The following is a 17564-nucleotide window of genomic DNA, read 5'->3' as shown; positions in this document are numbered from 1 at the left end:
TTTGCATTTAATATGTACAAGCACATGGTGACCTTTAGGATTGGAAAGATGTAATAACAGTTATATCTGTAAGCCCAGTTCGTATAATTAGGTGAAGAGAAAAACTGGAGGAGAGACCCAGCACTCATATTTTCAGAACAATGATTAATTTTCTATTGAAATAAAAATGTTAGCTTTTTAATGGCAGAGCTCGCATTCTTTTCATGTAATTAATATCAAACCATCAAAAGCAGAAGGCTCTTAGGAGCAAGTTCTTGTATAAGACTTTAATCCCTAAATATGCTCTACTCCCATGCCAGACAGGCTAACTCTGGCCTTTCTCTTCTGTTCCTGCACCCTAATTCATCCCCCTTTTGGGTGACTGAAAAGCCTCCTAACTGGCTCTCCTGCTGCTGTTCTTTCCCAAAATCCACTTTATACATTGAGAAATCCAGGTCTGATCATGCTGTTCTCTTGCTTACACACTCTCCATTGCCACTACTGTACTGAATATAAATTCTCCCTTTCACCATGCTTACAAGATTGACTCATTTCAATATCCCCCCTTATGAATCTCCTATGGTCCTTAAATAAGGCCTGTTCTCCCCAATATCTGTACCTTTGCTCCACTCTACCAGCTACCTGCAACTTCTCTCTCCTATCTCATCTCTGATACCGAAATCTCATCCAATTTTTCAAGATAAAATTCAAACGCCACCCTCTGCATAAAGATTTTTCTGATCTTCCGAAGACAGGTGATATCCCTTTCCTTTGAGTGCCCAAAGGACATATATTTTTACCTGTCTCATAGCATGTACATCACTCTCAGTTTACCAAATATTGCTACTATTTATATATCTGCATTAGCCTTCCTTTCAATGAAGGCCACGATTTTATCTCCTTTGTATCACACATATTACCTTACAAGGTGTCTTGCATGTATTGAAATTACTCAATACACATTTCTTGAATTGAATAGCAAGTTTTGTTTTCTCCTTTTTCTCTTTGACGTTGATCTTATATGCCCTTCAAGAAGAGGCTCACAGAGCCTCAAGACAGATTTTTCTAAATTTATCCAGTTTGAAAAACTGAAAGTTAACACTCTTTCATATCCTGAGGTAAGGCTGATCTCATCTTACTGCTTGCTTGACAAAAAGACATATTTTGGGGCAAGTCATTTTAGAATCACCATTAAGAAAAGCAATAGCTAATGTAATGGGCAGATAACAAAATCATTCAACATTTAAATTTCAAGAGAAACGTCCAAATCTAAGAGAGGTCAAACAACTTGCTTAAGACCATAGTACTAATTAATGACAGGTCCTGAAGACATTCTGAGTTCCCAGCCTCACAACTGGTTTCTCAAAATTTCAGAATGAGCACATTTACTCATGCTGACAAAACTATCCCTTAAACTCACATCAAAGAAATGAATTGCTTCTAAATCTAGTCCCCAAGGACAGAATCTTCTTGTTGACCTATTAAGAAGAGGGGAAAACACGGGGCTTATGCAGCAGTGGACTTTGTGAGGACGCAGTAGAGCATCTTATTGTTATTTGTTGCCCTAGAAGCACGCACCTCCACCCCATCTCCACTGCCATAGTGATCAACAATTTTCTCTGGCTTCCTTGCCAATATATCAAATTCTGGTAAAGGTAACTATAATGATAGTTATTAAGGATTATGATTTCACCAATTGACGGCAAGATCCTTTCCCCCAGGAAGAAGCACAGTGCTATCTCTGGTTTATTGTGCCTGTCCCTCTTTTCCACTCTGCGGCTATATAGATTTGAACTAGGAAGAGAAACTATTAGGACATGAGAGCTATCATCCTTCAGGGGCTTGAGAAACAGACTTTAAAAATGCATTGCTCCTTGGAATACTACTCAGCCATGTAAAAGAATGAAATAATGCCATTTGCAGCAACACGGATGGACCTAGAGATCATCATACTAAGTAAGTCAGAAAGAGAAAGACAAATACCATATGATATCACTTATATGTGGAATCTAAAATATGACACAAATGAACCTATCTATGAAACAGAAACAGACTCACAGACATAGCAAACAGACGTGTGATTGCCAAGGGAGGAGGGGTTGGGGGAGGGATGGGTTGGGAGTTTGGGATTAGCAGATGCAAACTATTATATATAGAATGCACAAGCAATGAGGTCCTACTGTATAGCACAGAGAACTATATTCAATATCCTGTGATAAACCATGTAAAAAGGAATATGAAAATAATGTGTATATATATATATATATATATATATATGTATAACTGAATCACTTTGCTGTATAGCGGCAATTAACACAACATTGTAAATCAACTATACCTCAATAAAATAAATTGAAAAAATGTGTTGCCCCTATGCTATTGTAATCACACTGTCCATAACATACATCATCAAGTCTTTCCATAAGGGTGAATCTGACAACTCATCAGGTAAGGCCTCCAAGGCAACTGGGGAGTCAAGTGCAGGATCCCCGTGAAGTATTTCCACAGGCTAAAAAGAGTGAAGGTGCAAGTAGAGGACTTTGCCAAGCTTTGTAGAATTCCGATTTTGCAAACCTGGCATGCTGTTCAAAGATGACACCGAGCGTGGTACTTACAGTGAGTAATATCAGGTGGGCCGTAAGGATCAGTCATATAAATGGTGGTGGCTTTGCCAACTTTTAGATAAACTACATCTGATGTGTTCTTCAATATTGCTACCGCCTCTTCATGTGTTACTTCTTCTAAACTGTAATTGTTTACCTGAAAGGGGAAAACATTCATTATTAGAGCCAAATCTATGCAGGTGAAGAGAACTATTCAGGCAAGAAGATGTACAAAATTATGACTTATGTAAAGATTAAATTGCAATCATTACAGTCCAGTATCTATATCACACTTTGACAGAACAGATAGATTAAAGGCATTAGCCAAAGCAGATAAGGTACAGTTGTTGGTGCTAAAAAACAAGGTTGCTTCTGCCTTTTTCTAAGAGGAAACGATATTTTATAATAGAAATCAGAATACTCTTTGTGGAAAAAGGAACAAAGGGGTCAAATGTCCTTCTTATGCTATAGTGATTGTGATTACAGAAGTAATACACATCCATTGAAGAAAACAAACAAAAACAGCAGAAGAAAATAAATATTATCCCTAATCTCCCTACATGGATATATTTCTTTAAACGACTGTGACCATATTACACACACTGTTTTAGAACCTGCTTTTTAACTTGGAGTGAACATTTGCCTCTAACATGAATGTACTTCAACAACATGAGTTTTGTTTCCTACAAAGCACTGTGCTGCATGGCTATAACATAATGATTTAACTAATCTCTTACTAAAGCATGTTTATGTTGGTTCTAATTTTATTCTATTATAAATGATGTTGCAATAAACTTTTTTCTATATTTGTACACCACTTTGACGACTTCTTCAGGATAACTCATACAAACGAACGCTGGACAAAGTATATGAATATTATAAGCGCTCTGATACCTATGTCCAAAGTGCCCTTTGGAAACATGAACCAGTTTACTCTTAGACCACAATTATACGAGAGCCCCCATTTCCCACGGCTTCACCAAACTTGGCTTTTCTCACTTTAAAAACTGTTCGCATCAAAATGTCATTTAACATGAGTCTATTTTCTAAGGAAAGAGTGCTAATGTTGGAACACAGAACTTTTCAGGTGAACAAGTTCAAGAGTACCTTAATGCTATCGGCTTTAACAGCAACTCCTCTTTTGTTATTGGACAGAAAAGCCTGTGATACCTGAGCAATTACTACTACTTCATGACAGTGGCTTACAGTGGGTCTTTGCAACACTTCTCTTAAATGGTTTTCAAATATTTAGGAAATATTTTGCGTACCTAGGTTATCCTTATTTGGCTCCTATTTTTTTATGAAGCAATTCTTTAGTTGGTTCCTGCTGAAATGATGTGGAATTCAAATAAATGTAATATAAATGTAAATAAATAAAATAGATTGGATTCCTACATATCCTCTGTACTATCTAATCAGCACTTTAGTCATTTAATAGCTCGTAGCATTGCTTTTTATTTTTGCTTCACGTTGCTATATAAATTCCATGTGTCAGTTAATCCTTTGGTGGTGTAGCCCAGGTTAGGGACCCTGGAACAGGAGGGAACTGAACCTGACTGCTGACCATGAGCTCTCCAGTAAGCTGTAAGCCTCTCTACCGGTTCCTACAGTTCTCTTCTAGACAAGTGACATTCTTGTAAATCTTATATATTTCCAGTGTCTAGCACTTGTTTATTCATTGATCAAATATTTATTGCATACCTATTATGTGTCAGTCACTGTTCTACATGTTAGAGATATAGTGATAAAAAATAAGAATGATAATCATCATCATAGCAGACACATACAGCCTTATTACATGTCAGGCACTACTCTAAATTATTTTACGTATATTAACATGATAAAGCCCCACAATAACCTATGTGCTGGCTATTATGATCACTTTCATTTTACAGATGAGAAAAGCATGCCTCCAAGAAGTTAAGGAACTTGCCCAAAGTCATTGATCAAATTGTAGTAGAGGCAGAATTCAAAGCCAAGCAGTTTGGCTCCAGGGACCATGCTCTTAACCACTCATCTACACTGCTTCCTCCAGATGGACACAGCCCCTGCTCCCATGAGACTCACATTCTAATAGAACATAGCTGTTTATGGAATGAATGGATAGAAGAATAGACCCATATAGAGTGGGAATGTAGAGGGGCTACAGGCATGGGGAACACAGTTGATGATGGCAGCCTTTAGTTATAGACAGAGAAATAACAAAAATGACAGTAATAATAATAAGAGCTAACATTTATTTAACACCTCTGTGTCATATATCTTGGAAGTACTATGTATATATTTTGACATAAGTCATATAATTGGTCCTGGTTATAGCTCCATGAGGTAGACATGAATAATTAGGCCCATTTTACCGGTGAGAAAAACTGACATTTGAAGCAGTTAACTTGCAACAAATAGGTCACACAGACCCCATGTGGCAAAGCCATCAGTTGGATCACCGTCGTCCTGAAAAGACGAAAATGAGACGGCCCTTGAGTGTTGGTTCATTGAAACCTAGGGCTTACATCACCTATTCTTTCTTCCTTTAGGAGAAGAGTCTCTTTCCAAGTTTACATATAGAAGTCATGTGAATTCCTAAGTGTTATAAAAGCCTGAGTAATCATTACCCTTCTTGCTTAATCCAGTGGTGACATCAGCCAAATACACTGACAAAGTCAAAAAATAAATAAGTAAAATGGAAAGTAGTTTGATATATATATGTTTCTTCAAAACCTTCTTGTATATTTGATTAATCACTTTTTTTTTTTTTTTTTTTTTGCGGTACGCAGGCTTCTCACTGTTGCGGCCCCTCCCGTTGCGGAGCACAGGCTTCGGACGCACAGGCTCAGTGGCCATGGCTCACGGGCCCAGCCGCTCCGCGGCATGTGGGATCTTCCCGGACCAGGGCACGAACCCGTGTCCCGTGCATCGGCAGGCGGACTCTCAACCACTGCGCCACCGGGGAAGCCTGATTAATCACTTTTTTAAGGGCAGTACCACTTGTACCTAGATAATGAATATTTACAAATAATGCTCATATACAATGGTTTAAAATGTGTATGGAAGTGGGTGTTTTCTCTTAAACAATGGTTGCTTAAGGTGGCTCTGAATATTGTGACCATGCACCCCAGAAACATCTATATTGAAAAAAGAGAAGAGAGGAGGTATTTGCTGGCATAAACAGTGAGGATCACAAGCCAACATATAAAGACCCTAAAGGTTAGAAAACAACTGGATTAGACTACACGTGGCACAAAAGCTGTTTCTGACAGGGCTCATTGTCTCTCTCTCCAGGGTACAGAAAGCACACAGCTCATTAGATTATCAGTGAAAAAGAGATGTGGCCAGTGTATATTCAACTGCACTTTTTCCATTTTTAAGTTGGGCCTTGAAACAGTCTAGAAGATGTTAACTTTTTTTTTTTTTTTGCGGTGCGCGGGCCTCTCACTGTTGTGGCCTCTCCTGTTGCGGAACACAGGCTCCGGACGCGCAAGCTCAGCGGCCATGGCTCACGGGTCCAGCCGCTCCGCGGCATGTGGGATCTTCCCGGACCGGGGCACGAACCCGTGCCCCTGCATCGGCAGGCGGACTCTCAACCACTGCGCCACCAGGGAAGCCTGAAGATGTTATCTTTAAGTGTGTTTTCTGAGAATGACTGCCTTAACAGACTCTCAGACCACCAGGAAAATCTTTAGAGCAGAAAACAGAAGTTGAGGAAAAGTTGGAGGTGAGGAGTGAGGAAAGAGAGGATATTGGGGAAAATACTGGTAATTTAAAATAGTGGTAGTTCAGTCAGTTTTTGTTTGGTGACTATGAAATGTTGGAAAATTTACACTGATTTTCGTTATGGAAGAGGCGGTGGCAGCAATACGTAGTGATTAAGAACACATGCTTTTGAGTCATGCAAACCAGGACTCATCCTGTTCCTGGCACTACCTAGCTGTGTGACTTTGGGAAACTTATTTAACCTACTTAGCCTCAGTTTTGGCTTCCGTAAAATAGGTATGAGAATAATCACTGCCTCAAAAGGGTTATTGATTTAAATGTATTGACCTATGTAAAGTGGCAGGCTCATTACTTATTAATGTGAGCTCTTGTTACTATTACTCTTGTCATCATCCATCTCTCTTCTCAGGAAACAGGAATTCTTGGTGAAAATTTTCGCTGAGCATTTTCCTGTAAACATCTGTGAACTGATGAGTTTAATTAGAGAACTGTTGATGAGGCTTCTGTGTGGTCTTTTTAAAAATTCAGAATAGTATAGGATCTGGACCCAAAAGTGCTCTTTTGTGCTGAAGTCTTCAAAATGTTTTTCACGAAAGTGGGTTTATTTGGGGTAATTATATGTGTGCATTATCCTCTGAACTCTCAAGATAAAGGGCCTACAGCTGGAGCTGATTGTACACAGAGAGAAGGGACATTATACTGATTGGCTGGTTGCTCTTGTCATTGTTTTCCATTGTCTTTTCCTTTTCCTTTTTTCTTTTGCATCAAGTATCTGCCTATGATGGTGAACACTGAGCAACTGGCCTGGTTTCAGAAAAAAAAAATCATGTGCATTTGAATGAAGTGTTTCTGTGGGGTGTGCTACACAGAGCGGGGGACATGTGTGCGCAGCCTGGCCATGTATTTCAATAGGACAGAGGACTGAGGCCAAGAGAGAGAGGTTGGAGGTGAGATGACTCATTCTCTCGAATGGAAGAGGGAGCACTGAACTGGAGCACGATGCTGACAGAAGAGGGCAAACCAGTTGAAGAAAGAGGTGCCAGGAGACTTGCAAGAAGGGAACATGGCAAGTGTTGTGGGAATTCAAATAAGTGTTAGCAAATACATATGTGATGGTACAAAGGTGGGAGGTGTGCGGGCATGAGAGGGTGTGATAAGGAGAAATGAGCAACGTACAGATGGCAACATACTGACCTTTCCATATTCATTCAGGAATAGCAATGTAGTGAGACAAACTGGGAGGTATTAGGGACATAAAAATTGTACTAAGACATATTACAAGGAAATGTGAGACTCTAGAAACACTGGAAGAAAACATCACAAACTCCAAAGTTAACTTTAAAAGAGAAGACAAAGTAGATGATCACCATATTGTAAAATAACTTAAAAAGGGGGCCAATCTAATGTAGTAACATCAATGGTATGAAAAGAAATATGCATAAAGCAAAGACTGAAATCTCTGCAGTCCATTGCAATGAACTGCTATAATAAAATTTGTTTTAAAAATAACTGTGAATACATGAGAAACGTTAATAATGGTTATCTCTGGATAATAAATATTTTCTTATTTTTCATCTTTTCAGCAATGAGATGGTTAGAACAAAATTAACTATGGTTAATTATGGTTAGAACAAAATTAGTTATGGTTAGAACAAAATTAACTCTATTTTTCAAATGAATAGGAACAAAAACCTTAAGTAAGGGAGAACAGAAACTAAGTGTGGTGACCTCTTTATGAGACACACATAGCAAGACCTCATGAGTAATGGAAAATTGGAATAGGAAAGAAGGAAGTTGATTTCTCGTGCCCAGTGACTTAACTTAAATTTATGAGAAATAATAGCCATATTTTATATATATATATATTTTTTGTGGTACGCGGGCCTCTCACTGCTGTGGCCTCCCCCGTTGCGGAGCCCAGGCTCCGGACGCGCAGGCTCAGCGGCCATGGCTCACAGGCCCAGCTGCTCCGCGGCATGTGGGATCTTCCCAGACTGGGGCATGAACCTGCGTCCCCTGCATCAGCAGGCGGACTCTCAACCACTGCACCACCAGGGATGCCCAATAGCCATATTTTAAACCTAGGTGTTTTTTAGAAATGAAGGCCACCTGGTATACAATGAGAGTAATTTTGAAAGTAGACTCAGATCTGCTATCAATTTCTAGTTTTATGAATTTTGGCCAGTTAACATATTTACTGAGTTTTAATTTTCTTATATGTAAAATGGGGATAATATTGATTTATTTGCTGATTTACTTGTGTTTATGAGAAAGAAATGATACCATGAACCTGAAAAGACACTGTATAACATACAGCAGCGTACGAATAACGATCAAACATCAAAATCAGACATAGTGCTTTTGCTGATCCTAATGCTGGAAATAGTTTCTTCCTGTTCAGGGTTCTTCCTGTGAAACTGATCTCATACAACACTTACTCCTGCAGTGTCTCTTTCCATCTCAAAGGCTGACCTTCTCAAGGGCAATGATTAGATGTTTTCATCTTTGTATTTCCCCAGCTGACACAGGGTAAACAGTAGGCACTTAATAAATGTTGAAACAATCCACTAAATAAGTTAAAAAAAAACAATGTGGAGGCTTCCCTGGTGGCGCAGTGGTTGGGAGTCTGCCTGCCAGTGCAGGGGACGCGGGTTCGTGTCCCGGTCCGGGAGGATCCCACATGCCGCGGAGCGGCTGGGCCTGTGAGCCGTGGCCGCTAGGCCTGCGTGTCCAGAGCCTGTGCTCCGCAACGGGAGAGGCCGCAACAGTGAGAGGCCCGCGTACTGCAAAAAACAAAAAAAAGCAAAACAATGTGGCATATCAAAGGAAAAGCAACCAAAATTCCCTATGTTATGCGAAGAATGAGGCATTTATGTTGAGCTTCTATTTTACAACTGTGTTGAGTCAGAGAGGGAAGGGTAAGGAATGAAGGTCATTCAATCCACAATACACATTTACTGGACACTCACTCTGTGTCAGGCATGGGGTAGAAGAATGAAAGGCTGGTACAAAATGTGAACACTGGCTCACATCAGCTTATAAGGGACATAATCAGAGCTCCAACAGTGCAAATTTCTTCCTCCTCCATTAATCATTAATGCATTTCTTTTTTAAAAAACTATTTATGTAGCATTTATTTTTTAAAATTAATTAATTTATCTTTGGCTGTGTTGGGTCTTTGTTGCTACGCGTGGGCTTTCTCTAGTTGTGGCGAGCAGGGGCTACTCTTCCTTGCGGTGCACGGGCTTCTCATTGCGGTGGCTTCTTTTGGTTGCAGAGCATGGGCTCTAGGTGAGTGGGCTTCAGTAGTTGTGGCACACGGGCTCAGTAGTTGTGGCTTGCGGGCTCTAGAGGGCAGGCTCAGTAGTTGTGGTGCACGGGCTTAGTTGCTCCACGGCATGTGGGACCTTCAAGGATCAGGGATGGAACCCATGTCCCCTGCATTGGCAGGTGGATTCTTAACCATTGTGCCATCAGGGAAGTCCCATTAATGCATTTCTTCACCTTTCATTGCATAGAGAGAGAGAGAGAAAGTGCCACTGATGTCTTGATTGACTCCTGCTTCCTCTATAGCAGTGGTCACCAAATAGACCGTATGATAGGAACCCCAGGGCAATCAGCTGGGTACAGGAAGAAATGTTTGAACTTCTATTAATATTTATCACATCGATCTTCATCTTTCTATTTCTTGTGTATGGTTTAAAATAAAATGTATATATTACCATAACAATATATGAATGCAATCTAAAGTAGAGAAATATACATATATTAAAGACAACTTTTTGTGTTTTACTGATGGGGTGTGCTGTTAAAGAATTTTAAAACCACCGCTTTATACTATGTACTGATATATGATGACTATAGAGTAAGTTCTATAAACAGGGGTATTAAACTGAATACAAGCAAAAGAAATAAACAATATAATGGAAGGCTTTAACCCTTTATATAAAGTCCCTTTATAAATAGAGCCCTTAAACCCTTAAATAAAATATATCATTGCATTTGCATTACATTGTAATTTTATTGTATTTGAGACAAATTAAAAGGGAGTTCAAGAAATAATTATCCAAAATTTTTTCCCCCTGGTGTTTCAGAAGGTAATCTAACTACTGGAGACAGAGTCTGAAGGGTTAACTATTTCTAATGCCTTTTAGCCCATGACTGGAAATTGCTAAATGATGCTATACCAGCTTGATGGAATGAGCATTACCTCAGAAGTCACCCTCAGGAGAAGCAATGGAGCGGCAGCAGAGTGGGGTAGGATGTGATTAGGCTAAGGTAGAATTATGGTTCTTAACCTGGCTACACATTAGAATTGTTTGGAAAACTTAAAAAAAAAAAAATGAAAATGAGGCATGGCTCCTACTCCAGAGATTCTGATTTGATTATTCAGGGTTGATTGAGGCCTGGGCATCCATAGCGTTCAAGAACTTACTATGAGATTCAAATGTGAAACCAAGATTGAGAACCAGGGGGGTTGAGTAAACAGCTGAAAGGAATGTGGCTTTAGAAAATTGATATCTAGGTCTGAATCCAATCTCACAATTTATTAGTTATGTAATATTGGAAAAGTGTTTGCATCTTTGAGTTCTAACTTTCTCTTCCGGAAAATAAGAACAGCAGTAATGACTGCCCTATCCATCTCTCAAGTGTTGGAGTGAGGAGGTGCTGTGGGTGAAAGATCTTCTTAAGGAGGAAGCAGTGTGTTGGTGGTAGGAAAGAGCCATGTGCAGGGACAGTTATAGCTTTTGGTTCTTACTTAAGGTTGGCCTAAACAATGAAAGTGTTTTAAAATCCTCTTCATTATTCAGATAACTCCTACATATTTGCATGGTCTTCAAGGTGATTTTCTTATTGATATTTGGATCAAACAAGGTGAAAGTGGGTCCTCACAACTAATACTCATTCAGACAATTATCTTGTTTCTACTCATCTTCCCCAAATCCATTTAATGTCCTTACCATAGGATGCACACTTTGGAATAAAAATAGGAGATGCTCACACATAGCATATCCCAGAGTGACTCCAGTGAACACTAGTTCTAGGTATTTCATAAGCATTACTTAAGAAAAAAAGTTCCACAGTAAAATATATTTGAAAGTTAGGGTACCAAAGTTAAATTAGTTCCTTGACTGGAGGACTTCATAGACCCTTATATACGCTAAAGTTTGTTGAGAATCTACAAAAGAGGTGAGATACAGGTTGTAGAATTTCAATTTGACTGTAGATTCTTTTCATGTGACACAGACATGAGACTAATATTTTAAAACACACTTGGGAAACACTGATCTAAGGCAATGCTGTCATGGTATTGAGGACATAACAAAAGACAAAAGATGAACATGACTTGCCCAAGGTCAGTTAGGTAGAGTTAATGCTGGCTGCCTGGGACTTGAATCCAGATATCCTATCTCTGAGTCCATTGCCTTTCCATATTATTTCAATGCCTCATTTACCTTTCCTCTTGTCTTCAGCTTCCCTTTAAGCAAAGAAAACATACAGACTTATTTTCTGCAAAAGATGTAAAAGGTCTCTCACTGACAATTTTTTCTTCAAACATCAAGCAAAGGTTATGGAAAAAAGAGACTAAGATTATAAACTTTAAATCACAATGCGGCAGGGCCTTTGCCAATTAACAGTTCATGTTTTCCCTTTAGAGAAGACAATTAGATGACCCTAGATTCAAAGTTTCTGGTATTGTGTAGAAAAAAGATGAAGAAGATCACATTTCTGTGATATATGTGGCTCTATGTATCACCATGGTAGGGCTTAATAAAAATGAGTGTGTAAAAATATATGAAAGAATTAGAAAATTATCGATACTGCTAACCTCTGACCATCTGTTCCATGAAGTTCAAGGCCAAGAGAGAATCTATTCAGTCTGAGATTGCAACACTAAGCTACTGGTACAATCCATTAAAATCAGATGTCACTGTCATTTGAAAAAATAAAAAACAAAATAAAACAAACAAAATTCTAATGAATGATAATAAGTGCCAGTAGCAGGGGAAATTTAAAAAATTGTTATTTTGATAAAGAGAACATACACCATGCATCTGGGTGACCCATGAAACATCAGAGAGGTCTGACATTAAAGTCATCTTATTTGAAACACTAAGGGGGTTATCGCAAAGGTTTTAGGCAGGATAATTTTTTCTTACAGTAGAATAAATGTAAAGGTCAGATGCAATAATATTGCCTGTTTTTTTTTTTTTCTTTTAAGTTGGGGAATAACATTCTAAAGAATCAAAAGAAGTTTTGTTAAAAGGGTGATCTATTTTCAGAGGATAAATGGATGTATGATAAAATTTAGTGCAAGAGTGAGAGGAAAAGTGTAAAACATCTTAAAAGACTGAGAACTGGAGAATTGGCAAGACATAGCTTTTTAAACAAATGTGGAAGAGGAATTCATATTCATCATTGTGTTTCCAACGGAGAGAGCTTTACTAAAGGGAGAGACCTTTACTAAAGGGAGAGCTGTATAGGGAAGTATATTTTGATATAATTTTAAGGGAAACATTTTTACTGATGGTTAGTATCTAATGGATAGCTTCGACGAGGCATTCTGTTCTCCGTCCTTAGAGAGTTCTAGCAGAGGTGAGGGACTATTTCACATGGTTGCTTTTCTGTGGGATTCTGATGTACTAAATGAGAGTTGGAATAAGATAATATCTAAGATAGATACTTTTCAATTCTGACATAAAAGAAGTATTTAGGGAAAAAAAAGTACCCAGTATATATGGTATGATTCAGATGGTGTCCAACATTAAAGTTATTTCAGTTGAGAAACTGAAAGGTTTATTACTAAAGATCACCCCCCAGTCCCACCCCCGCCCCCCCCTCCAAAAAAAAAAAAAGATTGTGCTCTCACTGCAGGGTAGATGCTGGGAGACTTCCTGAATTATGGTGATCTATACACAAAAGTCTAAAGAAATTAATGGAATTTTATTCTCGATCAACTTACTTACAGAACTATGAATGAATAACATATGGAGGAATTTTTCCTAAGAAGTGAGTGAAGGGAGTGGTACAAATTGTTTTAGAAAAAACCTATTTATAGAAAAATAGAGTGTGGTACAGCTGGTAAATCACAGAATCTAAATTATTCATACTTCCTTTGGGGGAGGAGAGTAGAAGAGGAGAAAGATGAAGAAGACATGAATGTAGGGTAGTAAAGGGAAGAGGAGGTGGAAAGGAATGACAGAAGGAGAGCATTAATAAATATTTTTGGTTGAAGCAAGATAATTGACCTTTTGGGGTGGCTTCTGGGATTTTTAATTTATGCTTTCCCTCAGGCTCATTTTTCTTTCAGAATTTTATAAAATGAATCATTTTCTTTCATTTCCAGATTCAGCTTGGCAGTTGCCTTGAAAGTACTAATTATGTTTTCCTTACGTAAGAGGAGAGAGACCTATGATTGTTGAAGCTTCATTTTTTTTTAAACTATGCTTTAAAACTCAAAGGAGGATTAAGGATTATGCTAAGGATTATGTCACAGCTATTTTTGAAATCATTCTGTCTACAATGAATATCAAGAAAATGATAATGGAAAAATAGCACGGTGCCTGGAAAATCCTTTGACAGAATTATTTAGACTTTGAGGTTTTTTTTTAAGAATTTGAACATAACGCTAAAAATTTAAACAGAACTTCAAGAAATCAGCACATGACATCTAGCATGGTATGATAATAGCAGCAGTTGAAGAAATAACAGAAGCAGTCCAGAAGAGTTGTCTACATCCAAACTCTTACAGAACAATGAGCCAAAGGTCAAATCAGTCACTATGACGACTACTTTAGAATGAAACTGTCCTCTTCATTTTTTCAATTTAGCACTATGTAGAAAATGGATATCACAGTTTATTTTATTCCTAAGTCCACAAACAATAAAGTTTGTCTTCTTGAGAGAAGTTGTTAGAGAGAAGTTGTCTCATATCCCAATAACACTTTTCTGTTTCAGAAGACACAACATCATAAGAACCAACTTTTAGGACTTCCCTGGTGGCGCAGTGATCAAGTGTCTGCCTGCCAATGCAGGGGACATGGGTTCGAGCCCTGGTCTGGGAAGATCCCACATGCCACGGAGCAAATAAGCCCGTGCGCCACAACTACTGAGCCAGCTCTCTAGAGCTCACGAGCCACAACTACTGAAGCCCGCGCACCTAGAGCCTGTGCTCCACAAAAAGAGAAGCCAGTTCAGTGCAATGAAGAGTAGCCCCCCACTCACCACAACCAGAGAAAGCCTGTGCACAGCAACGAACACCCAATGCAGCCAAAAATAAATAAATAAAATTAAAAAAACACACAAAACAGCTTTAAGTTAAAAAAAAAAAAAAGAACCAACATTCACGTCAAAGGCAAAAACAACAAGCAAACAAAATTCAGAATGTCCTGAGAATGAAAATGGTAGTTCTACTATACAGCCTAGTGCCTATAGCTAACAACACTGTACTGTATACTTAAAATTTGCTAAGAAGGTAGATCTTATGTTAAGTGTTCTTACCCCATACACACACAAAATAATAATGATAATAATGGTAGTGAGAGGAAACTTTGGGAAGTGATGGATAACTTTATAGCCTCGATGGTGGTGATGGTTTCATGGGTATGTACTTATCCCCAAAGTCATGGAGTTGTATATATTAAATATGTACAGCTTTTTACAGGTCAATCATACCTCAATAAAATGGTTTAAAAAAAATAAAAATAAAATTGTAGTGACTTCAAGTAGTAAAGAAGCCAAAAACTCTTAGTTGCAACTTTGACTGAAGTCATTAATGCCACATTTTTTGCCCATTCAGTTTGACCATACTTTTTCTGCTGACAGAGTTCCTTCCTGAGAAGTGCCTATTGCCTGGGACATGGTAGGTGCTCAATATATTACTTGTTAAATAAAGGAATTAACGAATGATAACTAAATGATGACTGAACGATAACTAAAGGAAGGAAGGAAAGAACTGACTGACAGATTTTAGGAAACAAATGCAAAGACCATGTTTGGTGGTTACAAGCATTTGAAATCCAATTCTGCCCATTGTTAACTATATGACCATGGCCAAGTTAGTAAACCTCTCTCTATACCTCAGTTTCCCTTTGCTTATATAAAAGAGGCTGTTGTGAGAAATACATACTACATTACAGAAAAACATTTAAAAAAATACATGGAGCACAGTAAATGCCAAATAAATGTTAGTTATCAAGATTATTATAAAGCTCTTACCCAGATAATTCAATACAAAAATCATTGACAACTATGAAATTAGCCCAGTGTGACTATAAACAACCTGTCTAGAGTCCAGGGACATGGGTACAATGAACTTTGAGGTTCAACCCCCAAAACTTGCACATGTCCTAGAAATTACTATTCTGTTGAAATTGTATAGGTTGATCCTTCCCAAACACTTCTCATGAAAGTATTGGAGATAATGGCTCCTTGTGACAAAGATTCAAGATCCTGTTTTACAAAGGGAGACATATGACTAGATACGACTAGATATACTTCTCTTACTTGACAACTATCTTCTATTAATTTTCAGTATTTGATTATTATCCTGTAGATTTAATATAAAACAGTAAATGGAGATGAAACAGTTTTTAGGTGCAATCACCAATTTTTTACTGCTTGTAATTGCCTACATTTTGCCTTCGTTTATTGTATAACTCCATGGCTCAGAAAGGGTGGTTGCATGTTGGTGTCAGTCATTGCCCAAGACTCCTGAAGCATGTGAGCAACTGGCAAATAAAATAGTAGAAACCCTGTCTGAAAGGAGACGGGGAAGGGATCCATTTGCACACGTGACAGAACTCAGATTATGAATTCTTGGAAGTCAGGAAACTGGTTGAACCGAAGAACACAGGCATAGAAATGTACAGATCAATAAACCAGATAGTGTTTTTCACTTTGCTATGCAAAGCCCATCTCTCTACCAGTCTGGATTTAGCAGTCTCTCTGGCTGATAGGAGATGGATGATACCGGAAGAACAACACATAATCTCTGTGCCTATGAAAACTGGTGAAAATTTAGATTTCTGTTTTTAAAATATCAACAAATCAGCTCCAATTATACCTGTACTTTTGATATCTTTTACCACAAAATCTGCTCTCTCTTTTATGTTTCTACCCAAGGTCACTGCTTCCTCCCCCCAAATTCTTATGTTGAAGTTCTAACTCCCAATATGACTGTATTTGGAGATAGGGTCTTTAGGAGGCAATTAAGGTTATTAATTACATGACTTAAGGGTGGAGACCTAATCTGATAGGACTAATGGCTTTATAAAAAGAGAAAGAGAGAGAGAGCTTTCCCTCAGCACAAGCCCAGAGGAAAGGCCAAGTGAGGATGCAGCAGCAAGACAGTTGTCTGCAAGCCAAGAAGAGAGACCTCACTAGAAACTGAATGGGTCAGAACTTTGCTCTTAAATTTCCCTGCTTCCAGAATTGTGAGAAAATAAAATTTCTGTTGTTTAAGCCACCTAACCTATGGTATTTTGTTATGGCAGCCTGAAATGACTAAGACAGTCATACACTGGGAAACAAGAGCTTTATAAATATACACATAGTTCTGCTTCAGTCACACTCACCATTAGTAGTCTGTCTCCTACTTGCAACCTTCCATCTTTCTGTGCAGCTCCTCCATCTATAATTTTAGTTACATAAATGCTGTTGTCTCCAGGAATGTGTTGGTTCCCCACACCTCCTGCAATACTGAAGCCTAAACCTACGGAAAAGAAACAGAAAAAGAAAAGCCTTGTATTTGTTTAAGAAAGTGCTATAAGTCACATTTCAGCAGTCGAAAAAAAATTAATCCTCAATTTATTACAACAGTAATAAATAACAATAAATTCTACTTCAATCAACTGTGTCCTTTAAACATTTGAAAGCTTGTTGATTAATGCTAATGAGGCAAAACACAAGTGCAATCCTGCCCACGTTTAGTCTATGGGCTTAACTTCATTGCTGCTGTTGTTACTCTAGCATAGAGAACAGAAGTCCTGCCAGTCATTTGGGTAGAGACCTAGATATTTCTGACATTTTAGAATGAAAAGTACAGCAATTCGAACATTCCACAAATTCTGAGATAAGAGCCATGAGGAAGATACATTGGATATCGGTGTAATAATTTCAGAGAGAAGATAAGGAAAAGAAGCTCGATGCTTGCCCTTCATGTTTCCTTCTCTGGGTACCTTGTCATATTTTCACACTTCTGGCACTTCCTGTTATTAACTTATAGTTAATAAAGAATGAACACAAACGAATCATCCCTGCACACAGTCT

The 17564-nt window shown here is 38.3% G+C and overlaps 1 protein-coding gene across 11 annotated transcripts in view; it reads right to left on the bottom strand.

The window, feature by feature from the left end:
* Window positions 1–17564, bottom strand: part of DLG2 (discs large MAGUK scaffold protein 2) — a 928219-nt gene that overhangs the window by 514594 nt on the left and 396061 nt on the right. For all 11 annotated transcript variants that reach the window (XM_065883319.1, XM_065883310.1, XM_065883311.1 and 8 more), the window contains 2 exons: window positions 16871–17007; window positions 2595–2739 (listed from right to left, as the gene is read on the bottom strand). In XM_065883319.1, coding sequence (XP_065739391.1) covers window positions 2595–2739; window positions 16871–17007 — 282 coding nt within the window. The remainder of the gene's footprint in view (window positions 1–2594; window positions 2740–16870; window positions 17008–17564) is intronic.

The sequence above is a fragment of the Phocoena phocoena genome, chromosome 8, assembly GCF_963924675.1.
Source record: "Phocoena phocoena chromosome 8, mPhoPho1.1, whole genome shotgun sequence".
Lineage (NCBI taxonomy): Eukaryota > Metazoa > Chordata > Mammalia > Artiodactyla > Phocoenidae > Phocoena > Phocoena phocoena.
This window is presented reverse-complemented; position numbering and strand designations above follow the sequence as displayed.